At 46.5% G+C, this 26,851-nt stretch overlaps 3 protein-coding genes across 11 annotated transcripts in view; 2 read left to right on the top strand and 1 right to left on the bottom strand.

The window, feature by feature from the left end:
- PABPC1L (poly(A) binding protein cytoplasmic 1 like) overlaps nt 1-16,666 on the top strand; it is a 39,431-nt gene extending 22,765 nt beyond the window's left edge. For 3 of the 6 annotated variants that reach the window (XR_006176388.2, XR_010592256.1, XM_024105052.3), the window contains 3 exons: nt 130-260; nt 3,374-3,464; nt 4,449-4,913. Coding sequence is in view for 3 of the 6 variants with exons in the window: in XM_024105052.3 (XP_023960820.1) it covers nt 130-260; nt 3,374-3,457 (215 nt within the window). In the remaining 3 variants the exon portion in view is untranslated. Of the gene's footprint in view, nt 1-129; nt 261-3,373; nt 3,465-4,448; nt 4,914-15,598 lie in introns of those variants that run through there. The other 3 variants (XR_010592255.1, XM_065565902.1, XM_065565901.1) reach the window with 3 other exon arrangements.
- TOMM34 (translocase of outer mitochondrial membrane 34) lies at nt 8,887-19,417 on the bottom strand. Its single transcript, XM_005295296.4, has 7 exons — nt 19,092-19,417; nt 17,691-17,790; nt 14,727-14,879; nt 13,279-13,448; nt 12,048-12,195; nt 10,830-10,956; nt 8,887-10,010 (listed from the first exon to the last, which is right to left on the bottom strand). The coding sequence occupies exons 1-7, from the start codon at nt 19,213-19,215 to the stop codon at nt 9,906-9,908; spliced, it is 927 nt and encodes a 308-aa protein (XP_005295353.2). The 5' UTR covers nt 19,216-19,417; the 3' UTR covers nt 8,887-9,905.
- Nucleotides 19,418-24,104: 4,687 nt separating this feature from the next.
- STK4 (serine/threonine kinase 4) overlaps nt 24,105-26,851 on the top strand; it is a 70,733-nt gene continuing 67,986 nt past the window's right edge. For 2 of the 4 annotated variants that reach the window (XM_065565897.1, XM_065565898.1), the window contains exons 1-2: nt 24,116-24,261; nt 26,244-26,461. In XM_065565897.1, coding sequence (XP_065421969.1) covers nt 26,355-26,461 — 107 coding nt within the window. In that variant the 5' untranslated portion in view covers nt 24,116-24,261; nt 26,244-26,354. Of the gene's footprint in view, nt 24,262-26,243; nt 26,462-26,851 lie in introns of all 4 variants that reach the window. The other 2 variants (XM_008168101.4, XM_065565899.1) reach the window with 1 other exon arrangement.

The following is a 26,851-nucleotide window of genomic DNA, read 5'->3' as shown; positions in this document are numbered from 1 at the left end:
CTGATGAGAGAAGATCAGAGCTGGGACTCAGGAGGGATAGGGCTGGAGAGAGGATATTGAATCGAAATGGTTTGAAGTCGCCTTGGATTTTTCCATAATGTGTAAGGCTATCCTTGATGTTGTGACCAGGTGAACGCCTTTACCCCCTAATCCATGCCATGCACGCCTCCTTGGCTGGGAAGATCACAGGAATGCTGCTGGAGATTGATAACTCGGAGCTGCTGCTTATGCTGGAATCGCCAGAATCCCTCCACTCCAAGGTAGGAAGTAGCCAACGCTCTAAAGAATGAATGTTTCCAATGCAATGCACGTCACAAAGGGAAAGAATCTGGTGCTGCAAAGAGTAAAGCTGCTAACAAATGTATGTGTGTAGAGGGGCTGCAGGGATGGGAAGATGGAGGCAGGGAGGTATGGGTCAGCAGTGTTTTAGGGAGAGAGATGAAAAGCAGATACAGCTCCAGATAAATCAGCAGCTCAAGTGACAGTGCCACCCCTTCCCCTCACTCCCCAGAACTGTGGGAGGAGAAGAGGCCAGGCTAGAGTGCAGCAGCTGTCCGGAAGCTAGGAGACCAATTTTGAAATCCATTTGGAGATGGCCAGGAAGCCAGTGGGTGTGGGAGTTGAGGCAGGGAATGTCCGAGTTTTCTGGGTCAAGACAGTAAAGATTGCAGCATTCTGAATGCCCTGGAAGTTTAGAGAGCAGAGTTCTAGAAACATTGGGAAGATATTGCAGAAGTAGAGGCAGAAATAAGGATTTCAGCAGAAGCAGAATCAAGGATTCGTTCTTTCAGTGTCTCTCTACAGGAGCATTTTGTACCTCTCATTAACTGATTGCCAATTAGCTCTAGGAACTTAGCACATCAAGGCTAGCCTGGACACGCTCCATGTTTGTTCTTGGCTACAAATGTTTGGAACCCTCTGAGTAATGGCCACGCTGGCCTTTACAAAGCTGTGAAGTTTGGCAATCAATTAACTGAAGGACTTTTTAAAAAAATCCCACTTGTTAGAGACAAAATACTCAGTGATCAAGAATGGATGATAGCTTGGCTGATTCTTTCCCATAAGGAAAGTCCAGGATTCTTAGGTCTTCTTGAGAACAGTCAATGTGCATGTAGGAGAGATGAGGACTCGTAAAGTCAGATTGGAATACTGGCTGGGTGTAACCAGAAGCTGGGAGAGTTGAGACCAGAGGGATTGGAGAGAGTTAAGTGACTTGGAGCAGTACACGATTTGCTTCAAAGAGATGTCCCACAGTGAAGATAGCATAGGGATATCCAGAAGTCAAAGACAGAGACTTGTTGTGTCTGAATGTTTGGTGGTCTTATTCAACATATTTTTTATGTTTTTAATCCTTCACTAAACCCATGTCAAATTCATCCTGGGCTTGGGGGTCAGGCTCTGTATAGTATACACAGTCCTTAAATGTTTGGGGCATTTTTGAGTGAATCCAGTGCTTTATGGAAATATCAGCACTGGCTACAGCCAGATAGAGTATGTGTTGGTGCTGTACTAGGTCCCGCCCCCCGCACAGCTTGGCCATGGCATCTCAGTCCTGCAAACATCCCCTGCTATTCCAGTTTGGAATCTCTTCGATGTGGATGTGTCCATTCCAAACTGTGCTTTGGCTGTATGATATGGACATGCTTCCACCTGAAACCCCCAATTTCCCAGCACGTGTGATGGAAGCAGCTTCCATTGTATTCATTTTAGTCTGAGTTTAAGTACGACTGTTTTGTTCACATGTAAAACCTTAAAGGAACCACTTAGTTCTCAGTTATTTGGAGGGTGTCTGGAACCTGTTTGTGGACAGTTGGCTGGCAGCTACTTGGCAAAGCACAGAAAGCAAAGGGATAGAACAAATCAGATAGAGAGGGGTATACATGGGCTTGCATATTCCCTGAACAAGTGAAGTAACTCCAGGCCTCCTCTCCTGAAAATGAGACCATTCTTGCTGGTTTAAATCTTGGATTCCAAGGTCCATGATCATAAAGTGAAGGTGACACAAGAGCAGATTTATAGGGTTTTGTTCACACAGAGCTGAGTTCCTAGAGATCCTATGATTATATATTGTGCTAAGAAGTGTCAAAAGCCATTCAGTCAGTCTGTAATAATACAAGATCCTGGCGACTTTGCTTGTAGTCATTGGCAACATGCTCTCAGAAGGCAAATTCTGCTGTCAGCTATTTCCTTTAGCACTTTTTAGAAGCTGTAGGTCATCAGGTCTACATGTTTTGCTTTCTCCAGTCCTGTAATATCACTCCCATAAGAGAGAGCCCATAAAGGAACCTGGATAGCATGAAAATGAATCTGCAAAATCTGAGACTGCTGCAAACTCCAATCCTGTCTGACACGTTCAGTTTGAGGCCTGGTCTACACTGAAGTTGACGTATCTTAGATGGAATTAAAATCACTTACTTCGCGTCCTCGTGGCGCGGGATCGATGGCCGCGGCTCGCCTGTCGACTTTGCTTCCGCCTCTTGCGCCGCTGGAGTTCAGCAGTCGACGGGAGAGTGAGCGGGGATCAATTTATCGCATCTACACTACACGCGATAAATCGATCCCCGATATATCGATCGCTACCTGCCGATCCAGCGGGTAGTGTAGACGTACCCTGAGAAGTGACCCCTTTATTCTGAATTTTGAGCTGGTAAAATACTGGCCCTGTGTGAAATTTTTCATATTTTTCTTGCATATCTGGTGTATGCTTGGCCATTGGGTCCCATCCAAAACCTCTGTCCTGAATGGATTGGCTGTATTCTGTTGCTGCTGGAGGCAGGATTAATATTTTTCACCTGCCTCCCCTTTTTAAAAGGAACATGGGGTTTATCAGGTAGGATCAGACTGCTGGTTCATCTACTTAGGAAGAGTGTCTCAGTGGCCAATACCAGGCACTTCAGAAGACATCAAAGTGCCCCAACTGCACAGAGCTGTATGAAAAGGGAGGTGGGTTGTTGTCTGCTGAATAGATCAGCAGGAGCATGTGGGACGCATGTCCTGATAGCTACTGCCAAACTGCCATTGACTGTCCATATCGTGCTCGAGATAGTTGCGGGACTCCTCTGAGGTTATTACAGAAGGCAGAACTCCACATAGACCTAGGAACTGGCTACAGTAGAACTCACCTAGTGTCTGAGTGAGTGTGACTTCTGGGTTTTGAGGCAGTGGGGAATCAGACTTTAAAATAAAAATAATCTAATGTAAATACAATGTTGATGAAACATAGCAGCCCTGGTAACTAATTTGCCTCTTGGAAGGGACAGCTATAATAAGATCAAGTTGGGAGCCTTGAGTATCCTGACTGTTACCTGTGTAGGAAGCTTCCAGGTGTCAGAGCAACTAAACTTCTCTCCACCCTTGTGCTTTGCTTTGTGAGATCGAGGAAGCGGTTGCAGTGCTCCAAGCACACCAGGCTACCGAATCATCGCTTAACAGCAGTGCTGCAACATTCCTCCTATGAGACCCAGGTAGGTGTGGAAGGCTGTGCAGAAGCTGGTCTCGTGGCAGGGTATAATATGGAGAAGGGTCCCTTTCTGCCTGGAATGTTAGCACCAGAGAAGTCTTGTCAAGATCAGTCAAGTTGGACTTGGGAAAGCAATGGGTGTGTTTTATTTGTCTTGGACCCTTACTTCAAGCTTAATTCCTTTATATGAACCAATGCCTCCTGCTATTTTCCAAAACTTGATGATTGTACCGGAGAAAAATTAATGCTAAGCAGTTAATTTCAATGTAAATCTGGGGAGGCAACTTGGAGGTGAAAAATAAAGCAATCTGGCTTTTCTTGTAGCCCTCATGGAATCTGATGCAATCATTCCTGATGCCTTTACATGGGATCGCAGTATAGCTTAACCCAGTGGTTCTCAAACTTCATTGCTCCGTGACCCACTTCTGACAGAAAAAATTACTACACGACCCCAGGAGGGGGGACTGAAGCCAGTGTCTGCCCGAGCCCCACCACCTCAGGCAGAGGGACAAAGCAACAGCCAAGAGCTTCAGCCCCGGAGTCTGTAACTTGAACCCCACCACTCAGGGTTGAAGCCCTTGGGCGGTGGGGCTCAGGCTTCAGCTTTTGCCCCAGCAAGTCGAATGCCACCCTGGTGACCCCATTAAAATGGGGTCTTGGCCCACTTAGGGGTCCTGACCACAGTTTAAGAACCGCTGGCTTAACCTATTATTCTCCTTAGAATCTTAGAGCCTCTAATCTGGATCTATTAGCAGTGATCATGCCCCATCCCAGTACAACTCCAGCAGAAGCGTCCAGCCTCCCTGTTTGGTAACCGAAAACAAATGTGCAGAACTTCTAGGCACCCCTTTGTAAGATAAAGTTTGGTCATGCAGTTTGCTTGCTCTCACTGGTCACTTAATTCAAGTTCAGTATTGGTATGTGAACTCTAGGCTAACTTAGACTGAGCTTTTGTGTCTGACATGTCTAAAGTGTATATTTGTTGTAGAGGAGGGACTGTGAAGAATGCTTGGCTCTGAAGATAAAGCAACTACAACCCTGACATGCATCACCACATATATTGGAAACATTTATTTATTTTTTCTGTGTACAGACAGTGACACTGACTTGCATTCAAAGCCCAGCGTTACTTTTTCTTTGTGCATCAAAAACTTTGCAAAATGATTTTTCCCCATAAATGAACTGCATCTATGTAACACTGTCCATGTGAGCTCTCTTCTGGCAATCCTCACTGCTGACAGCAGGTAGTGAAAATGTTAACAAGGGGGGCACGTGGTAGAATGACAACCTCTCCTTGTGAGTGGCGAGGGAGACACGATTGATTCAGTTGTAGTGTTCCACGAGATAACAAATCATCAGAGCTTGTCATTTTTAGTAAGTTCTATTTGGTTCTGTAATGTTTTATTTGTTCTTGTGGTTGACACCATAAACAGCTGATACATCCACCCTCACTATGTGCTTGTCACTGTCTTTCTTTCAAGAAGAAATTGTTTCTTCTGTACAAATGGCGGTAAAAGTGATTAGACCTAAGGCTGATCTTCAGCAATAAGGAGAGATGGTTGGCTCAGAGGCCTATGTTCCTGAAAACTGACTAGGAGACAGAAAAGGGTAGGACTGAATGGTCAGTTTTCATCCTAGCAAAAGGCTAACAGCAGGCTGCCCCAAGACTCTGTATTAGGTCCAGTGTTTTAATGTATCTTATTAATTATTTGGAAAGCGGGGGGAGCCATGAAGCAGTAAAATTTGTAGATGACACAGTTGTCTGTTAGTCAAGACCAGGGAGGACTGTGAGGAACTTCAGAGATGTAACCAAGCTAGGTGAATGGGCAAATGAAGCTCTGTGTTGATAAATGCAAAGTGATGTGCCTCGGAGAGGGAAAAAAATAAATCGCTGTCTTGCTTGGTTCTTCTAGGCACAGTAGGTAGTGCTGCCTATAATTAAGGTTGCCTGACACATTCCTTCAGTTGCTTGTATCTTTGCCCAAACAGCTATAGTTTGGCAGGTTCCATGCTGGGGGTCTGCCTCTGCTGAATGCTGTTTGGGTGAGGGGGGAATGTGATCATGTAATTATAGACTAATGAATGCACAATGACATGGGGTGCTAAGGTAAGACTGTACTGTCAACCTTAATTCTGGCATTTCCTAACTTCAGTGCTTGATTCTGCAACCTTAACATTCTTTCTGTGTAATTTATTTCCCATGTAACAGAGATCACTGGTGCAGCCTCATCTGGAATACTGAGTGTAGTACTGGTCACTCCATCTCAAAAAGGATATTGCAGAAATAAAGGAAAATGAGAGAAGGGCCCCAAGAATGACTGGGGGGAGAAACTGGAAAAACATGAGACTGAAAAGAGTGGGATCATTAAACTTAGAAAGGAGATAAGAGGGGATATAAAATATGGAAAAGTGAATGTTAAAGAGATGGCAGAGTGGGAGTTTCTGTTCTCCCTGCCTCTTAACACAGGAACAAAGGGACATTCCGTGAAATCCAACCAAATTGTGCAACTCATTGAGATCAAGAGCTAGTGTGGGGGACTGATTACAGAAGATGTAAGAATGTCACACTAAGCAGATATGAAGTAAAGCATCTAGTGCTGGCCACCCTAGGAGCCACAATACTAGACTAGCTCAGAGCCTAGGTCTATCGAAAGCAACAGAGAGTCCTGTGGCACCTTTAAGACTAACAGATGTATTGGAGCATCAGCTTTCGTGGGTGAATACCCACTTCGGCAGACGCATGTGTCTGATGAAGTGGGTATTCACTCGCGAAGGTTTATGCTCCAATACATCTGTTAGCCTTAAAGGTGCCCCAGGACTCTGTTGCTTTTTACAGATCCAGACTAACATGGCTACCCCTCTACTAGGTCTATCAAGTATGGCAACTCCTGTGAACGGGAGGGATTCCAATAGTAGTGAGTGGGTTAGTTTGCTATATTTACATAAAAATCCTTTGGTACAAAAGGTATTAAAGGTTACAAACAAAATAATATCAATTGCTCTGTACACCAGTGAAATGCCATTATCTTGACTAGAAAATATCATGTTCTTCATCCTACCCTCCCTTCTCAATCACAGCTAGTTTTGCTGTTTCAGTTGTTGGCCTCTCTTGGGCAAAGACTCAGTTTGCCTGCAGAAATGTTAGTAATCAATAATGCACCTTTTCACTTATGACACCCTAGTCAGAGCTGGGACTGAACTGGCTGTCAGAAACACTTAACATTAAACTATGTCCCTCAGGGACTTCCTAGTCAGAGATGGCAAAGATGTACAGCTTACGGCATACAACCGAAGGGGGAGAGGAGATGGGGAAAACTGTGTGAGGGAAGCTAAGGTCTATAAGCAGCAATCACACTTGTAAAAGTGAGTGTAACTGCTACCTCCTGGGTAGAGCCACTCCTGAGCTTCAGCAGAAATAGCCTATTCTGTCCTGGGCCAAGACCTAACAGGAGATGATGTCCTTTGGCTACCTTCTATGAAAAGCTTCTACATGAATGTGCTGTGCTCCCTCCTGCTCTGAGCATGTATGTGTTCACAGTTAGTACCTGGAGCTTAGGCTCCATAATAGAAAGCTGTTTGTTTCATTTTTTGATTGCCTGATTCTTCCCATCTAAACATTTCCAGTTTGGGGTAAAGAAAGTGTAGTTCAATGTGGTATGAACAGTATGAGTACCAGGCACCTGTACACCAAATAGTAATGGCCTAGGGCCGTGGTTCTCAACCAGCAGTATGCATAGCCCTGGGGTACGCAGAGGTCTTCCAGGGGCTACATCAACTTATCTAGATATTTGCCTAGTTTTACAACAGGCTACATAAAAAGCACTAGTGAAGCCAGTACAAACTAAAATTTCATACAGGTAATGACTTGTTTGTACTGTTCTATATAACTATACACTGAGATGTAAGTACAATATTTATAGTTGTTGATTTATTTTATAATTATATCACAAAGAAAGTAAGCAATTTGTCAGGCATAGTGTGCTTATTTGTCTGATTTTGTAAGCACGTAGCTTTTAAGTGAGGTGAAACTTGAGGTATACAAAACAAATCAGACTCCAGAAAGGGGTACACCAGTCTTGAAAGGTTGAGAGCCCCTGGCCTACAGGCAGGATCATGTATGATATGCAACAATGGGACCAAATTTAATAGCACCAACCTCTAAATAGCATGGTAATAACTTACTCAGCCATGTACTACCCTTCATTTCTATCTCCCCAACACCAGCTGTGGCTCAGTGGAAAATACTCCTTGACCATTTATTTTTAAGGATGGATTTTGCTTTTCTCTCCAAGTAGCAAAGTTTCACTGCATCAGCCTCTGCTCTTCCAAAGTTGTGCCTGACAGACTCTTTCCCCACCAACATGTGCCAAGGAAAGGAGAGTATAGCCAGCCTCAGCAGGTCAGTGCCTTGGGGCCTGTGATACAGTCCAGCTAACCAGCCTACACTTTGCTTAACTGGCTCCCTCACCACCTGCTGCCTGGCTCTATGGGCCCCTATAGGGAGAAGGTGCTGTTATCCAATTAGCTCCCTCTGTTGGGAAAGACTGCAGACAAAGAGGCAGCTGCAGGCAGACCCAGCAGCACAGGGAGATACCTAACAGTAGATACTTGTGTCTTCAACAGAATAGCCTGTAGTATAGCTATAGCATAATTTCCATGGCAGCTTGAGTGAGATGAAGGGGGCCTCTTAGACCTAGTGTTTTACTCTTGCTGTAGACATCTTTGCAGCTACAAAGGCAATCAGTGATTTTACAATGAAAGGTGAAGTGTTACAGCACAGCTGTGTGGCTGTGGAGTGAATAGATCCTCAGCTAGACCCAGATAAGGCAGCAGAGGGTCCCAGCCTTCTCCAAAGGTTTTTTACAGCAAGGATGGATGATCTGTGTAAATGCTACACAGTGAGAGCATTTTCCAGTTCCTGAATTCAGCTAAGGTAGAGGTAAATAGAAGCTGAAATACTGATCTGTTGTGAGAGAGCAAGGGCATGCCACACCAACCCTACAAGGGACTAGGGGTGGAAATGAAAATAGCATGTCCTTCAACTTGCATTGAGTGTACTTCAATGTAAGTAATCAATCCCTGCTTGTAGTAAGTGTCCTGGAAACCTCTCCAGTGCAGCTTTGTCAGCACTTCTGTTTTACGCTGTAGCTAAACTGCAAGGCTTCTCTTCTGCCCATGCCACAATCTAACATCCTAGGCATACACCAGGATAGAAGTGCAGAAAATAGCTGTGTTTTTATCAGTGCATAAATGAGACTTCTGCAGTGACACTGCATAGCGGATGCTCCTTGACCATAAGGACAAATAAAATAGTATTTTATCATGGTGAACGGTTGAAATAGTCCCTGTCCAAGCAACAATTATGGTAACATAGTACACCCAGACCCTTATGTCAAATACACAATTCTAATAAAAACACACAGCTGTAACATATGCTGGCTTTTAATAAAGTTGCATTGTTCATACAGTAGCTTTGCCAAACAAATCATCCTGTTACCTATTTAGATCTCAGCATTAAAAGATAACTCTTTGCCACCCCTAGATGGGAAGAATCATAGTATAACATGTTCATAAGTCTGTGATGGAGGAAGGTAGTTCTTCACATCAGAGGCCTCATGTGGGATACTATTGTACACCCTCTTCCCTGGACTAGTGGTAATAGCAGCTGGTCATCAAGACACAAACAGAAGCTAAAATGTTAGATAGATAGAAATTGTGACAATTCAAAGTTGCTAGGACCCAAACTTCAGCAGTGCATGGAAGATAGCCCACAAATACAGAATCAAGGCAGGTTTAAATTAAATATTTGGTGGTTGTTTTTGTGGGGGATAAGAGCTATGTCGAAGCAGCTGCAAGCTTCTGAACAATTACTCTAAACAAAAGCAGCTTTGGGCCAGTAGGCACCAGCTAAGACAGGGAACACCTGAGCCATTTATTCTTGTAGAGGTCTCACCGCACTTTTAAAGGATCTGGAACTGTGCTAGGGAAACCCTGACTTTAATTTCTCATGCAGCAGCCTTTGTAAGTGGCTTGTTTAAGCAAGCAGAAGCAGTATACACAGCAGATCTGCTTCTCTCCAATCTGAGTACATATTACCATAAACTCAGTTTACTGCTCTTGAGTACATGCCCCAGCCCACACCCATCTTTGCAGACAGATTAACTTAAATAAATAATGAGTTTACAAAATTACCGTATACCAAGGAAATTAACCTGAATGCTTCTCAAAGACAGGATCATTTAAAACTTTTAAAGATCTTACAGGGAGATACCAGGTTTGATATAGATGGTTCACGTTAATGTACGTGTAATTAAGCAGCCAAGAACTAGCTACTACTCGGCAAATCGGGACGGTAGGTTTCAGAGCTGGCCCTACAGTGTTTGGCCCCTGTATCAGTATTAAAAGGAAAGCCTGTCTTCTGCAGTAAAGAGCAGACAGATTTCTTTTATTTTAAGTTCTTGTTCAATTCTTGCAGTAGCTTCTGTGCAGCTGTGTTCTTTGGTTCAATTTTCAGAAGGCTGTTAATGTCAGTCATGCTTGATTTGTAATCCTAGAAGCAAAATGCATTTTTAGAAAACTGAAAAGGCAAACATTTTTACAACTTGGCCTTTAAAAGCCCACACACTGAAACACTACCTGCCATAGCCCCTTCTACTTCACATGTGCTTCTCACAGAAGAGACTGACAACTGCATAGCTGTTCTGTAATGCACATAAATTGGGGACCAGAAAGGCACCCCGTTTATACAGGAGATGAAGCTCGTGCGTTAACCTGCTCCAGTCTCACAGATATTCTAATATTACACCTAGATTACATGTCCTGCTTTAATTGATGAAATACTGCAGAGCCCTACAATTAGATGTAGTTTAAGATCTAGGCTGTTTGCCAAAACATCTCTCTATAGTCATTTTCAGTGCCCCAAACACAGGATCTAGCTGTTTCCAGGAATTTATCAGGCAACTCAAGACACCAAGAGACCTTGAGTGAGCAGATGAGAAATCCACATAAAGGTGAAGGTATCTGCTAATGACTTAGTAAGAACCATGATTGTAAGCATTGTTTCCAGAAAACCTGGCTTGTAGGATAGCTATAAAAGGACACACCCCCTGATTCAGGTCTCTTTGTTCTCCCAAAGAGAAAGATCCACACATATCCATGCAGCTGTCAGCCAGTGAAATGACTAGGAATCTCCCTTCACTATGTACCAAACCTCAGCTAGCAGATTTGTAGTTGTTTTGCACAGAGGCAAGTTATAAAATGCCTGTGGAAACTCTACAGTTGTGGATTCAAGATTCAGTGATGCTTGTGAGAACATGGCTTCTCTATCCCAGTCCTGAAAGGGGTCTGAAACACGTTTGCAGTTACTTACCTTTAGTTCTTTAAATGCTTGAGCACGTCTGTAAAACGCCTTAATATTTTTAGCATCTAGCTTCAGAGCTTCTGTGCAGTCTTGTATTGCTTCCTTGTACTGCTTCAGAGACAGGTAACAAAGAGCTCTGGAGCACAGACAATGGTAGTTAAAGGTTTTAGGCTTCAAGTGGTGGGCTACAACAATCCCTGCTTTCGGGCACTATATTCAATCTTATCCAAGTTTCTTTCTTGGAAAGAGTCACTGTACAAACCCTGCACTGACTGGCAGAGATTAAAAGGGTTTTTCAAAACAAGGCTAGACAGCATCTCACTGTGCAGCATGTGTGTACCCACAGGAGGTCTCATCTCAACCTCTGCCCAGTCACAAACAGCCCTTTAATAAAAAGCTTCCTCTATAAATTTATGCATATGATATGCATCCGAAGAAGTGGGCTGTAGTCCACGAAAGCTTATGCTCTAATAAATTTGTTAGTCTCTAAGGTGCCACAAGTACTCCTGTTCTTCTTTTTGCGGATACAGACTAACACGGCTGCTACTCTGAAATCTATAAATTTAGAATGAAGTACTAACAATCAAGGATCTTCTCATTTCCTGAGCTCAAAACTGGTTTTGGTTAAAAGGGGAGAAAAAAGTAATTGCTCCACAAATCTGCAAGAATTAATAATTTTCAGTCCCCAGCTGTCACTAAGAATTTCTAAGGTTGCAATTTTCTTATGTATACTGTCCTGGAAGGTTCTCTGCAGCTGCCTTCAAATGCACCACAAGTAGTAAAGGTTTTGGATAAGTCCTTACACCATTATTTGCAGGTAGTGGAGAGTAGGACCATCAAAAACAGAACATTCTTAGCAGAACTAAAGATTTGACAGGAATAAAAACCTAACAATGTAAGCTTAGAATTTCCATACAGGTGCCTCGAAGCCACTTTAGAAAATAAAGGGATCTCCACTTGCAGAGCAAACATCTGTTATGAAGAGAAAATGCTTCACCTAATCTCCCCCACACATGCACAAAGCGATGTATTCTGATCAAAGAACAACACTAATAGATGTTAAAGGCAAAATTCTACCCTCATGCATGCACCTGGCTCCCATTCATTTAAGTGGGAGCGGTGTGTGGGCATCAGACAGCAGGCTTGGGTCCAAACTCGATAAGAGTTACTGGAATTACTTAAAGAGTGCCCCAAAGGGAAATAGGATAATAGGTGCTTGTACATTACCTGTTGGTGTAAGTTGCACATTCTTGGTTACTGAGTTTTAGACTCTCGCTGTACTTTTCAATAGCTTTTTTATGGTTCCCTTTCTTCACAAGTTCATTTCCTTCTTGCTTCAAAGTTTTTGCTCTTTCAATCATAGCAGCAGTAGGCACTGGAAGTTGTATTTGAGAGAACATAGTGCTACGTAAAAATGAAAGAGCTAAGCAGTCACATTTGTTAATGGCAGTGATCAATACAATTAATAAAAAGTAAGGTTTTTTTTTTAAGTATGGAAGCCTAAGCAACCACAGAAAAGCCTGAATTCTCCTAGAGAAATCTGTACTGTGGAAAGACTATCTTTGGACAGAAACCCACCTAGATATCTGAGTGCTGCCACTGGACACCATAGATTTACTGAGAATAAGAGATGGCTAGACTTGCCTGAAGGGATCGAGGATAAGGTTGAGAATCACACACCTGGTTTTACTCTCTGAATTGTACTTAAATCAGATTAAACTGCAATCCCATCCATTCATTGTTCAGCAGAGTTCAAGAATCCCAAGGTGGTGGCTTGTACGCAGCATGAGACAGGATGGAATGACTGGTTTATTAGTATCTATTATAGTAAAGCCTACAAGTGCCAAGCAAGAATAGCACCCCACTGGATAAACTCAATGTAAGCAGGGCTGGCTCTGGCTTTTTTGCCGCCTCAGGCAAAAAAGCCTCCCGCCGCCCCCCGCCATCCGGCGGGGAGCGCGGCAGGGGAGGGCGCCGAGCCCAGCCAGGGCCCCGCTCTCCCCCACCGGCCGGAGCGCCGGGGGGAGGGCGGCAAGCCCGGCCGGGGCACCGCTCTCCCCGACCGGCCGGGGCCCCGGGGGGAGGGCGGCGAGCCCGGCCGGGGCCCCGCTCTCCCCGGGTGAGCGCCGCCCCCCTCCAGGTGCCACCCCAAGCACATGGTTGGAGGGCTGGTGCCTGGAGCCGGCCCTGATTGTAAGAGACAATTTTTGCCCTAAAGAGTTTACCATTATGGGCAAATGGTGGGAGAAAGGAAGTATTATGTTAGAGACAGGGAACTGAGGTACAAAGCAGTTCAGTGACTTGGCAAAGATCACACAGGGAGTCTGTGGCAGAGCCAGGAACTGAGACCAAGGCCAATGCCTTAAGCACCAGACCAAGTTTAGCAGATGCCTTGTACTTTACTGTCCCGTCTGAGTCCCACAACTCCATGTGCCATCTAAACACAGGAAAGGCTCACCTTGTTTTTCTAGAGATGCAGTTTCAGTTGCTTTGAGTCTTGGGGCAGCCGCCTGGCTTCCTGCAGGAGGAAAGTCCCATCTTCGCTGAGCAGAAACAGGAACTGAAGGGATTGGTGGGAGCTTCTGGCGCCACTCGAGGCCATCCTTCTCCAACAGGGCTTTTGTCATTCTGGAAATAGAGATATAGGCTGTGCAGCTATCAAGTCTGCTGACAGAACAGGCCATCTTTCCAGAACAGTGCTCAATTTCAATAGGCAGGCTCCTAACTGAGCATCTGCAGGCAAATACTGTGTAACTGCTGTGCATGCAACCCTGCTAACTGCATGTAGCTCGGAAAATGTGCCTTTAGGGTAAAAAACTCATTTTAGTGCTTGCCATTTGAGTAGTTCAAATATTTAGTGACTTAAACCTCACATACACCCATGGTAGACATGTTTTCATTTTATAGGTGGGAAAATGGAGGCCTTTGGGTTAAAGGACTTGTCCCCAAGGTCACACAGTGAGGCAGTAGCAGAGCCAGGACTGGAACCAAGGCATCCTGAATCTCAGTTCTGGGTCTGAACCACAAGGCCATGCTTCTTCATGAGGAGATCTAGATATTCCGGGCAATAAGTAAATGAAGTCTGTGGCTATAATACCATTCAGAAAGGAAGCTTAAAAGAAGAAAAGACTATCCAGTTACCACAAACAGCAGTTTTTAATTTAATGGTATACACTCTTTTGCAACAAACTTAAAATGCATTTCAAACATGCTTCAGTCTTTACATATTCTCCACATTTCTTGTCCAGGGCCCCTTTTGCCAACTTCTGTCAGCTCAGGTGCTAAGGAAAGTTTCTCTCTCCCTTTGTGAAAAGCAAAGCTAGGCTCTTCATACACAATGGGTTTAAATGAAAGGAGTCTCTTCTCAGTATTGACAAGACCAAAAGCAGAAAGATCTGCTAGGATGGGAGCTATGAATTTACTAGAATTCACCGGTGCTGTGAAACATAAGAATATATGGAGCAGCACAGAGGCTTAGTAGTTTAGTAGAACACTGTGTTCATATAGACCTGCTCTTGGGAACAGAAAGGTACCAAGGAGGCTTCAGGTTGGAATGTGGCCACTTGTAATTGGTTAGTTGCCTAAAAATAAGCATTATATAAAATATGGGAAACTTGCATGGCCAAATGGAATAATTTCCCAGCTATAATAAAGGGAAGTAACAACTTGACGGGAACAGACATCTGTAGTACTGGCAGCAAATATCACCAAAGAACTCACACCACAGAAACGGTGCTAGGCTGCATAACAATCGGATCTATTGCCATTTATGAAGCATTCCAATGCACCCAACCTGTTCCCAGGCAATCGTCCCAGCTAAATGGGGCTGAGATTCGCAGAGGCAGCTGAATGAGCTCTGCTGTACTTTCATTCTGGTCTGTGGAACAGTACAGAGTTAGGAGTTACCTGTTGACACCATCATGTGCAGCCTGTACAGTGCAATCAATCTGTAATACAGTCTTGTAGTCCACGTAGGCCAACTGGTATCTCTCCAGAGCTTCATAGGCTGCTGCCCGCCTCAGTAGGGGTTTGATTCCAAAAGGGACCAGGTCCAGTGCACTAGATCAGTGGGGAGAAAGCAACACAGTTCACTGGGCCACATGAGCTAAATTCATCAGAAAGGTAGTCAGAAGGTCAATTTTTTTAATATCAGATTCTCCCATATGGGTACCATTATCACCTGGGAACTTGTCCAATCTTAACCTTCTATGACCCAAATTTTCAAAGGCACAGTCTTGAAATGTGTGGCTATATTTCAAACTGTGTTCACATACTGCTTTGTAGGGAACAAATCCTGCAGTAGTGGAGACTTGGTGAATTTTTCCATCTCTAATTTCTACATTTTCAAATACATTGATTTCAATTACAACACAGAATACAAAGTGTACTGTGCTCAATTTATATTTATTTTTGATTACAAATACTTGCATTGTAAAAAAAATAGTATTTTTCAATTCGCCTAATACAAGTACTGTAGTGCAATCTCTATCATGAAAGTTGAACTTACAAATGTATAATTATCTACAAAAAAAAATCTGCATTCAAAAATAAAACAATGTAAAACTTTAGAGCCTACAAGTCCAATCAGTCCTACTTCTTGTTCACTCAATCGCTCAAACATGTTTGTTTACATTTGGAGAAGATAATGCTGTCTGCTTCTTGTTTACAATGTCACCTGAAAGTGAGAACAAGCGTTTGCATGGCACTGTTGTAGTCAGCGTTGCAAGATATTTACATGCCTGATGCGCTAAAGATTCGTATGTCCCTTCATGTTTCAGCCACCATTCCAGAGGACATGCGTCCATGCAGATGACGGGTTCTGCTCGATAACAATCCAAAGCACTGCAGACCGATGCATGTTCATTTTCATCATCTGAGTCAGATGCCACCAGCAGAAGGTTTATTTTCTTTTTTGGTGGTTTGGGTTCCATAGTTTCCGCATCAGAGTATTGCTCTTTTAAGACTTCTGAAAACACGCTCCACACCTCATCCCCCTCAGATTCTGGAAAGCACTTCAGAATCTTAAATCTTGGGTCGAGTGCTGTAGCTATCTTTAGAAATTTCACACTGGTATCCTCTTTGCATTTTGTCAAATCTGCAGTGAAAGTATTCTTAAAATGAACAACATGTGCTGGGTCATCATCCGAGACTGCTATAATATGAAATGTATGGCAGAATGCGGGTAAAACAGGCATATAATTCTCCCCCAAGGAGTTCAGTCACAAATTGTTTTTTTTAACAGGAGTCATTAGGGGGAAGGAATAGCTCAGTGGTTTGAGCATTGGCCTGCTAAACCCAGGTTTGTGAGTTCACTCCTTGAGGGGGCCACTTAGGGATCTGGGGCAAAATCAGTACTTGGTCCTGCTAGTGAAGGCAGGGGGCTGGACTTGATGACCTTTCGGGTCCCTTCCAGTTCTAGGAGATAGGTATATTTCCATGTCCTCTGGAACAATGGCCAAAGCATGAAAAGGCATATGAATATGGTCTCATCTGGCATGTAAATATCTTGTGACGCCGGCTACAACAGTGTCATGTGAACGCCTGTTCTCACTTTCAGGTGACACTGTAAACAAGAAGCAGGCAGCATTATCTCCCATAAATATAAACAAACTTGTTTCTCTTAGCGATTGGCTGAACAAGAAGTAGGACTGAGGGGACTTGTAGGTGTTGAAGTTGTACATTGTTTTGTTTTTGAGTGCAGTTATGTAACAAAAAATACTACATTTGTAAGTTGCACTTTCATGATGAAGAGATTGCACTACAGTACTTGTATGATTAATTGAAAAATACCATTTTTGTTTGCCATTTTTACAGTGCAAATATTTGTAATAAAAAATATAAAGTGAGCACTGTACAACTTGTATTCTGTGTTGTAATTGAAATTGATACATTTGAAAATGTATAAAAAAAATCCAAAAATATTTAATAAATGTGCATTGGTATTCTATTCCTATGGACTATATAATTATTTTAACATTTGCTTTAACAATTTTTTTAAAACTGAAAGCTTATCACTGTCACCAACAGAAGTTGGTCCAGTAAAAGATATTACCTCACCCACCTTGTCTCTCCAATATCCTGGGATCAAGATGGCTACACCATCACTTCAAACATTTTAAACTTTGCATTTCTAAGATTTATAAAGAAATCTTGACATGGCAACCACAGAATCCCACTGCACTAGCTGTAGAAGGTGGTAAGCTGTTTAAGGCAGAACCTTTGTCTTCAGAGCTGCGTGTACATGTAGCACGCTATTGGTGCTATACAGACAAACTGTTGCCTAAAGGCAAGAGCATCTGGCTACTGTTTTCCTACAGAGATGGAGGGGGGAGATTAGGGTTATGTCAAGTTGCTGTGTAAATCACTGCTATTTTAAACCAGTTATCTCAGATTAGCTAACCCAAATTAGCTAAGAACACTTTTTTTGTGGGCCACTGAAGGCATACCGTAGATGAGCTATGGGGGCTTTTCCAGGCCTGTCTAGGATCTCATAGCCTTAGTCTTAAATTTTCCGCTTACTGAGGAGCAAGTCTCTACCATGCCATATTCCGTTACAAACGTCTGTTTGGGAAAGAGGCATTTGGGGATGGGAGGTGATCAGAGTCCCTGGCCTAACTCTTTATAAATTATGAGCCAAATCTAGTTCTCAGTTACACCTGTGCGTAGAGTAGAATCTGCCCCTACTTGACCCAACATGGTAAAAATATTCATAACAGCGTAGAAGAGAGACCAATAAAGATTGATTAACATCCTTATGCCAGGACAGATTATCGTCACCCAGTAACAGGGGACATATATAGCGGATACTATATTCAATCCTATATCATTCAAAACAAACATACAGCTTTTCTCTAGACAGAAGATGCTTACATTGAACAGTCCTTAACACAGAGGCTACAATTCCCATCCTTCAAGTAGCAGGCAGCTCGATTTGAATAGAGGACACTCGCTTCCTCAGCATTCCTCTCCCCTAAGAGCAGAGACAGAAAACAATCAAACCATTAAGTGTGGAACAGTATATTCAATAGACCTTAAAGCCACCTTATTTGAAGTTTCTACTTGCTGCAAAAAGCAAGACTCCATGTGCTGTGGATATTATAGGTACTGAAGTCACAGCTGGGGAAAGAGAACAGAGAGGTTTACTGCTGATATCACTATCAGTACCAGCAATAATACTCAGCATTTTTCATCTCCAAATTAATCCTCATGCCTGCTGAAAGGTAGACAAGCATTATCATCCCTAAATGCAGATGGGGAGAGGGAAGCAGAAAGATTAAGTCCAATGTTAGGGTCAGATCTAGGCTTGGAGCTCAGAACTGCACAGTTCCCAAGCCCACATCTCTCTTTCACCTGTCCATAATTCAGTAATTCTGGCCTTTTCAATGGTGCAATAGGTAGTGACAGCATATAGTGGTAGCCAGAGTTACTGAAATGCTCTGGCTTGCAGAAGAGTTTCAAAAAGCACTCATAACTTTATGGCAGGGCAAGTTTGGGGCCTAAAGAACTGTAGCTGTGGTCCTTTACCCTCTGTTACCAGACCAAGAGTACACACACATGGCAATAATGTCATACTGTATGGGTACATAAAGCTGTTCCAAGTAGGAGCATAGACTGGTGCCCTGTAGGCATTTTGTCACCTAGGCAGTTAAAGGGGCATCCATTTGCTGTCTACTATGTAAAACTATTTTTAAACCACCCTGGACGGCTGAGTGGATGAAGCCCTGCTGCATCCTGGTGATTTGTATTTGAGTGGCCACTCATATAAATACCCGCTCTGGGGCTCAGCTGTTGGGTCACACAACAGGGATGTTCTCCCTTTGCCCTGCATCTGGTTCAAGGCCTCTACCTACCTGAGGGCAGGCCCCAGGGAACAGGCATGGGGCCCATGTGCCACTTGTGACAGTGTCAGGCTGCCAACCCTCAAAGGAATGGGGGAAAAAGCTCTGCACCCACAGGCAAAGAGGGGATGGGGGGGAGAGAGGCAGCTTCACCCCCCAACTCCACCAGCCATGGAAGAGCAGTGATTTTAGGGGAGGGAAAGGTGGCTTCAGCCCCCATACCGCTGCACCAGTACCCAGGTAGGAGTCTGGGGGCAAAGACGGATTCATACCCCGGGCCCCAAGGGGAGGCGTAGCTTGGGAGCAGGCAATTCCGCACCCGCATGCCCCGCCACCGGGCAGAACAGCTGCGCCCCCGCTCCCCAGCCCCAGCGCGGGCCCTAGACCCGCCCGCTTGCTGGTGTGCGCGGCTCAGGGCCGGGCCGGCCGGTACCTGCCGCCTCCAGCAGCCCCAGCGCCTGGCTGTAGAGCGCGGCCGCCTGACAGTACTGGCCGTTGCGGAACTGCTCGTTCCCGGCGCGGCGCAGCTCGGAGACCCGGGCCGCCGCGGGGGCCATGAAGCACGGAGAACAGCCAACCCCGTCCGTGCGCCGCGGGCTGCGCTCCAGAGCCTTCTACGGCTTCCTGCCGGCCGGCACAGGGCGGGACCCGCTGCGCCCCGGCCACGCCTGCTCCCCGCCTCCAGCGCCTCCCCCGCGCTGGGAGCGCCGGGCCTCTGCTCCGGAATTGCCGCTGCTGGGAGCTTCGCTTCCCCGGCACAGGGCGGGCCTCAAGAGAGGGGGCTGGGACCGGGAGAGAGACCGTGCTGTCATGTCACCCCACAGCTCCGCGCTGTCACCCCTCACCCTACAGCTCCCTGACCCCCAGCTCCGTGCTGTCACCCCTCACCCCACAGCTCCGCGCTGTCACCCCACAGCTCCGCACTGTCACCCCTCACCCCACAGCTCCCTGAGCCCCAGCTCCGTGCTGTCACCCCTCACCCCACAGCTCCGCACTGTCACCCCTCACCCCACAGCTCCCTGAGTCCCCAGCTCCGCCCTGTCACCCCACAGCTCCGCGCTGCCACCCCTCACCCCACAGCTCCCTGAGCCCCAGCTCCGTGCTGTCACCCCTCACCCCACAGCTCCGCGCTGTCACCCCACAGCTCCGCACTGTCACCCCTCACCCCACAGCTCCCTGAGCCCCAGCTCCGTGCTGTCACCCCTCACCCCACAGCTCCCTGAGTCCCCAGCTCCGCCCTGTCACCCCACAGCTCCGCGCTGCCACCCCTCACCCCACAGCTCCCTGAGCCCCAGCTCCGTGCTGTCACCCCTCACCCCACAGCTCCGCGCTGTCACCCCACAGCTCCGCACTGTCACCCCTCACCCCACAGCTCCCTGAGCCCCAGCTCCGCGCTGTCACCCCTCACCCCACAGCTCCCTGAGCCCCCAGCTCCGCCCTGTCACCCCACAGCTCCGCGCTGTCACCCCTCACCCTACAGCTACCCTGACCCCCAGCTCCGTGCTGTCACCCCTCACCCCACAGCTCCCTGAGCCCCAGCTCCGTGCTGTCACCCCTCACCCCACAGCTCCGCGCTGTCACCCCACAGCTCCGCACTGTCACCCCTCACCCCACAGCTCCCTGAGCCCCCAGCTCCGCCCTGTCACCCCACAGCTCCGCGCTGTCACCCCTCGCCCCACAGCTCCCCTGACCCATAGCTCCACGCTGTCACCCCTCACCCCACAGCTTCCCTGACCCCCAGATCTGCGCTGTCACCCCTCACCCCACAGCTTCCCTGACCCCCAGCTCTGCGCGGTCACCCCTCACCCCACCCAGCTCCCCTGACCCCTCGCTCCGCACTCTCACCCCCACAGCTTCCCCAAGCCCCCAGCTCCACGCTATCACCCCTCACCCCACGGCTTCCCCAACTCCCCAGCTCGTGCTGTCACCCCTCACCCCACGGCTTCCCCAAGCCCCCAGTTCCGCGCTGTCACCCCTCATCCCACAGCTTCCCCGACCCCCCAGCTCCGCGCTGTCACCCTCCCAGCTCCGCGCTGTCACCCCTCACGCCATGGCTTCCCCGACCCCCCAGCTCCGTGCTGTCACTCCTCACTCTACAGCTTCCCTGAGGCCCCTGCCTCCAGCTCCATATCTGTCACTCCTCACCCTGAACCCCTATCTCCATGCCTCCCACCCCCTTACCACAGCTCCCCAGCACCCTCTGGCCCCTCACTGTAGTCCCTTGGACTCCAAAACATACTTGCACACTCTCCACAGCCCGACACCCACCAGCCCCTCGCGTCATCCCCCTGACACCCATCAGCCCCTTTGCCGCATTCCCCTGGTGCCCAGCACCCACTAACCCCCCGCCACATCCGTGTGGTGCCCAACACTCACCAGCCCTTTCACCGCATCCCACCAGTGCCCAATGCCCACCAGCCCCTTCACTGCATCCAATGGGAGCCCAATGCCCACCATCCCCTTCATCACAAAACCTTGGTGCCCAACACCCAGCAGCCCCTTCACCTCATCCCATGGGTGCCCAACATCCACTAGCCCCACACTGCATCCCCCTGGTGCTCAGCGCCAACAACCCCCTTGCCAAATCCCTGTGGAGTTCAAAGCCCACCAGCTCATTCATACCAGCCCCTTCAAGCCAACTAACTATCTTGCTGCAGCTCCTAGAGCCCCTCACTCTCAAGTGTAATTATTATTCAATGGAAGTGCCACCTCTCTGTGGCCCCTGCAACCTGTGCCAACCAGTTCCCTTGCTGCAGCCCCCTGAGGCTCAACACTCACCAGCCCCCACCCTGCAGTCTACAAACCAAGGACTATTTGCAGAATGATTTTGAATAGTGAATAAAATTTGAACAATATGGTGAATTCTCCATCTCTTGAAGTCTTTATAGCAAGACTGGCTACTTTTCTAATTGAGATGCTATAGCTCTGACAGAAGTTATGGCTTGATGCAGAAATTATTGGGTGAGGTTCTTTGTGTAATGCAGGTCAGATTAGATAATAATGATTCCTTTTGGCTTTAACAATCTATGAAAATATCTTAATTTTATCTATAGCAGAGCTGGTATTGTACTATAATTGGAAATGACTGCCTAGGGAGGAGTACTGCAGAAAGGGATCTGAGGGTCATAGTGGATCACAAGCTAAATATGAGTCAACAGTAAGCAAGACACAGGAAGTAATTCTTCTGCTCTACTCTGTGCTGATTAGGCCTAAACTGGAGTATTGTGTCCAGTTCTGGGTACCACATTTCAGGGAAGAGGTGGACAAATTGGAGAAAGCCCAAAGCAGAGCAACAAAAAAAATTAAAGGTCTAGAAAACATGACCTATGAATGGAAGATTGAAAAAATTGGGTTTGTTTAGTCTGGAGAAGAGAAGACGGAGAGGGGACATGATAACAAAAGTTTTCAAGTACATAAAAGGTTGTTACAGGGAGGATGGAGAAAAATTGTTCTCTTTAACCTCTGTGGATAGGACAAGAAGCAAGCGGCTTAAATTGCAGCAAGGGAGGTTTAGGTTGGACATTACAAAAAACTTCTGTCAGGGTGGTTAAACACTGGAATGAATTGCCTAGGGAGGTTGTGGAATCTCCATCACAGAGATTTTAAAGAGCAGGTTAGACGAACACCTGTCAGGGATGGTCTAGACTCTAGATAATACTTAGTCCTGCCAGGAGTACAGGGGACTGGACTAAATGACCTCTCAAGGTCCCTCCAGTCCTATGATTCTATGATTATATAAATATGGGGCAAGGAGCAATCTTTGTTACTGCTGTATGCCGTAAACAGGAACTTGGTATTATTCATTTCTTGGGGCTAACTTTGTAATGCAAGAATCAGAGCCAATCAAGGATTAAAGGAAGGGAGAACAGAGAGTAAATATCTCTCTTCTGACTCCCTATTCTACTAATAACAGAGGGGAGCTCCCACTTCTCCTGGGCTGACATGGTGAGCCTTCCTCCTCCTCTTGCAATTAGCTTTAGCCTCTGGAGCTAGTGTTCATGAACTACACACTGGTTCTCTTGTGTGAATAATTGAGCATCTTCCCCAGTGGCAGTTGGAGCACATTCACCCCTATACTCCACTCTGGTTCCATGGCCTGCTGGAGAGTTGGTGGCTCCTACATAGGGACATGAGCCCAAGTATGTACCTGGTGCAGTTCACAAACTCCCCTGCCACCTGTCCTTTGTGCAGCAAGAGGGAGATCCTGGTGCACATTTATGTAGGGTGCCTCAGGTTACAGCCCTTCTTCCAGCTTCTCCAGAACCTCTTACTGAGGTTCTAGCTCCACTTTTCCCTACACCTCCTCATTTATGCACACACCCCATCCATGGGCCCACAAAGTCGTGAGACTTCCTTGCCAACTTTGTCCTAGCGCTGGCTAAGATGGCCATCCATCACACCAGAAGGAGGAAGCTGGATGGTGGGGTGCTCTGCGACTGTGAGGCCTGTTTCTGATCCCTTGTTGTGTCATGCCTGCGAGCAGAGGTCTTCTGGGCAGCATCCACTGACTCCTTAGACACCTTTAAGGAGCAGGGGTGCTGTTGGGAGTTCTCTGCTCAGGCTGCCCTTCCAGTTCCCTGATTTTTAACCTTTAACCATAACTCCTGTCCCCAAAATTTACTTGGGTTCAATGGGCCCTCCCCACTGGTTAAGGGCCATTAGCTTTGGGCAGGCTAAGGTCCTCTTTCCAGGGCCACCCTAGAGGATTCAGGGGGCCTGGGGCAAAGCGGGGGAGTTTGTACTCACTGGGTGGCACTCCGAGTGTGCAGCGGGGGGACCCTTCAGTCGCTCCACATCTTCAGCAATACTGAAGGGCCCCCAGCCGCCAAAGACCCAGAGCGACCAAAGGGCCCCCTGCCGCCAAAATGCCACCGCCGACTCGGAACGCTGCCAGGTGAGGAAAGCGATTCTTGGCCTGGGGCAAATTGCCCCACTTGCGCCCCCCGGGCAGCCCTGCCTCTGTCCCCCAGTAGCCATAATAGGTTGGAGCGCATTCTGGATGAGGTTGACTGGGTGGGAAAGCAGAGAGCTGGGAAACAGGGCTGCTGGGCTCTACTTCCAACTCCCAGAGCAGAGCCTGGAGGGATGGGGGTGGTTCCTAGGGCAGAGACCAAGGAGCTTTGGCACCCATACTTCCGAGTTTGCGGACTCAAAGTGACTGCCTAATGGAATCAGGATGATACCCATCCAATCGAATATTTAAATATATGTAAACTAGTATGCAAAATAGGTGGCGGCGGTGGGGCTACTGGGACGTTGTTGCTCCTCAATACTCTGCCCTGTCCTAGGGGCTGACTCTGAGCCAGCCCGGAGGGATGAGCAAGAAAACTGCCCGCATCTCCTCTTGAGTGGGGAGGGGGAGCCAGTGGAAGGACCACGCCCCTACGGCCGCGGAAGGCGGGTAGCGCCTCCCTTTCTATAAGACCATGTGACGATGACCCCGCCCCTTGTTTCCGGTGGGTAGAGAGGAGGCGGAAGTGAAGCGGAAGTGGCCTTGGGAAAGCGCCGGGAGTGAGCGACTGGAGTCATGGAAGAATGAGCGCGCCCCCTGCCCTGCTGCTCTAGGGCGCCATGGAGACCGTGCAGCTGCGCAACCCGCGCCGGTGAGGGGCTTGGGGTGTCGGGACTAGGGGTTGGGTCATGGGAGGTTGGGGGATGAAGGAGGTTCGGTCGGTCTGTGGGAGGCGGCGGGGACAAGGGGGTGGGTCGGTCGGTCTGTGGGGGGAGGCTGGGGACGAGGTGGGTGGGTCTGTCTGTGGGAGGCTGGGGACGAGGCGGGTGGGTCTGTCTGTGGGAGGCTGGGGACGAGGGGGATGGGTCTGTCTGTGGGAGGCTGGGGACGAGGCGGGTAGGACGGTCTGGGGGGGGATGAAGGGTTTGGGTCGGGATGAGGGGAGGTGTGGGTCGGTCTGTGGGAGGCGGGGGAGGGAGATGAAGGCGGTGGTGCTGTGGGAAATATAAATAAAACACCTGCCCACTGAAAGGTTAAATCATCTAAAATCAGCCCAGGTTCGTAAGTGACTCATCCTTTAGATATACCACGTTTTCCCAGGGAGAGCAGGGAGCCGTGGGATGGGTGACATAGCAACCAGCATCACAGGACTTTTCTCCTCAGGCTAAAAATCCCCTGAGGCAGCATGTGTCACTACAGCTTCACTAATATTGGTGCGTGGACCCTGCTGCAGTGGGAGTGTTAGAAATTCATCAAGAAGGGATAAAAGCAACTGAAGGGAAATAAATGTAATATGTACAGAGCCCAAGTATAATAATTATGTGAATAAATGATAAAGGACCGGGGTTATTAAATACATGGCAGGGTAATAAACCTTGCATCCATTAGGGATAGAAGAAAAAGAATTTGATAGTGGAGTGGTAAATTCTTATGTTTGCTCCTAAGGTAAAGTTTGCAGTGGCTAGGGCAAGGTGTAGGAGTTTGTTCCTTACATATGTGTGGAAGGGGAGGTGTCTGTTTTGTCAAGTAGGCTGTGTGTGATTGCATTATGGTTACAAGTTTTGTTGTGGCAATAACCAGCACTACTGATGTGCAGCTAAAATGTTGGCATCACAATTTCCAGTCTTCAGTGCCCTTGTGTTTTAATAAAATACCCTCACAAATTTCCTTTTCTTAAAGAGGGATTAGATTAAATTCAAGAGTAAACATGTGCTCCATCACATTTGCAATTTGTTCAGGCTAGTAATTGTGTTATTTTAGGAACCTTAGTGAAACCACAAGTCATAGAAAGCTAAGAATAGGATGAAGCTAAGAGACTTCAAGACTTTTCAGTATGTTAAATATTACACAAGAAAGATGCAACCTGGAGTAATTGCAAACTACTTAATGTAAGTGTGGTAAGCAGAACATAAAAATGGCCATAGTGGGTCCATCTAGCCCAATATCCTGTCTTCTGACAGTGGTCAATGCCATGTGCTACAGAGGGAATGAACAGAACAGGTGATCCTCAAGTGATCCATCCCCTGTTGCCTATTCCCAGCTTCTGGCAAACAGGGTTTAGGGACTGCTATATAAGGCATCTGTCTTATGACCATCAAAAGGGTATGTTAAAATTGTGACCATGTTCAGGGCGGTAGAAGATTCAGAAGGTAGTAGTCTTGCCCTGAGGCATTTACAATCTAAATAGACAACCAAAAACACAGTGGGAGACCCAAAGACATGTTCTATAAGCCCCTTTTAAGAATAAGCACTTAAAGTTCAAGAAGGTAGGCACTTTAAAAATACCTTAGAAACAATTCTGCCACACTTGTGGTGGCCATTGTGGGTGATTGTTGTGGTAACTTTCTGTTTCCATTAATGTACATCTCTTGTGAGATTGCACACAGCTTTATCTTTTAGGTTAGATCTGCTTGGTCGACATATTCTTAGAATTTTTCAGTGTTCTTATGTCCATTTGTAAGATTGAGGACCTTGGACAAAAGAGGGGGAGAGATAGAGACTAGCTGTAGAAGAACACAACCAATGGCAACACTTTGAATGAATGAGGAACATCAAATTGCTTTAAAGAGAACCCTAGGGGGTAGAAACCTGGAATATTAAAACATTAACTGGTTTTTGTTTTTTTGCCACTAGATTAGTTTAACAGTGGGATCAGGTTTGCAGAGAAGAGAATTTGCAAAAACAACTTTAGCATAATCAGGCCTCCACCCTTTGAGGAAACCCTGTCAAGTTGTGGAAAAACAAATGGCTCAAACCTTTTCTATTGAAAAATGGAAGCACATGTCTTGCACTCAAAAAACAAAACAAAAACCCCCACCTTTTGTACTAAGAGATGTCAAGTCTGCTGTCAGGTAGCTTTTTTAATTGGGTGTGTGGGGGGGGGAAATCAGATGTTTAATTGCTAACGTCTCCTCTTAATAATAAGTTATATATCAGTAAAGGTCACTATTGCATGTATATTTGGCAAAAAGTGAAATTATGTTAGTTCTTTGCACTCCTGGCTCTTCCATTAAATGGTCAAAATGTTTAGTTGTAGTGCAAACTAATTAGCATGACAAGATGTTTATTCTTAACAGCTATGCACAGAACCGTGTATACTGTTACTTATGTTCCTCAGTGTTCTTTATCTTCTTTGTGTCAGGTACAGCAATGTCTGTTGGGTGTGAAGACGAGTTATATCTTGGGATTTCAGTGAAACCTTTGAATAAACCTGTTGCCTTCCTATCATTTCACTGCAGGCT

The sequence above is a fragment of the Chrysemys picta genome, chromosome 13, assembly GCF_011386835.1.
Source record: "Chrysemys picta bellii isolate R12L10 chromosome 13, ASM1138683v2, whole genome shotgun sequence".
Taxonomy (NCBI): Eukaryota; Metazoa; Chordata; order Testudines; family Emydidae; genus Chrysemys; species Chrysemys picta.
The sequence above is the reverse complement of the archived record's forward strand: the minus strand, read 5'-3'. Positions and strand labels throughout refer to the sequence as shown.

Bases quoted from the DNA above. Each gene is read 5' to 3' on its own strand.
- TOMM34 (XM_005295296.4), bottom strand. From the start codon at position 19,215: ATGGCCCCCGCGGCGGCCCGGGTCTCCGAGCTGCGCCGCGCCGGGAAC. The intron at 10,957-12,047 runs GTAATGTACAAG...TCTGTGCTCCAG, and splicing joins TGTGCAACTTACACCAACAG to AGCTCTTTGTTACCTGTCTC. The intron at 10,011-10,829 runs GTAAGTAACTGC...TTTTGCTTCTAG, and splicing joins AAGCATTTAAAGAACTAAAG to GATTACAAATCAAGCATGAC.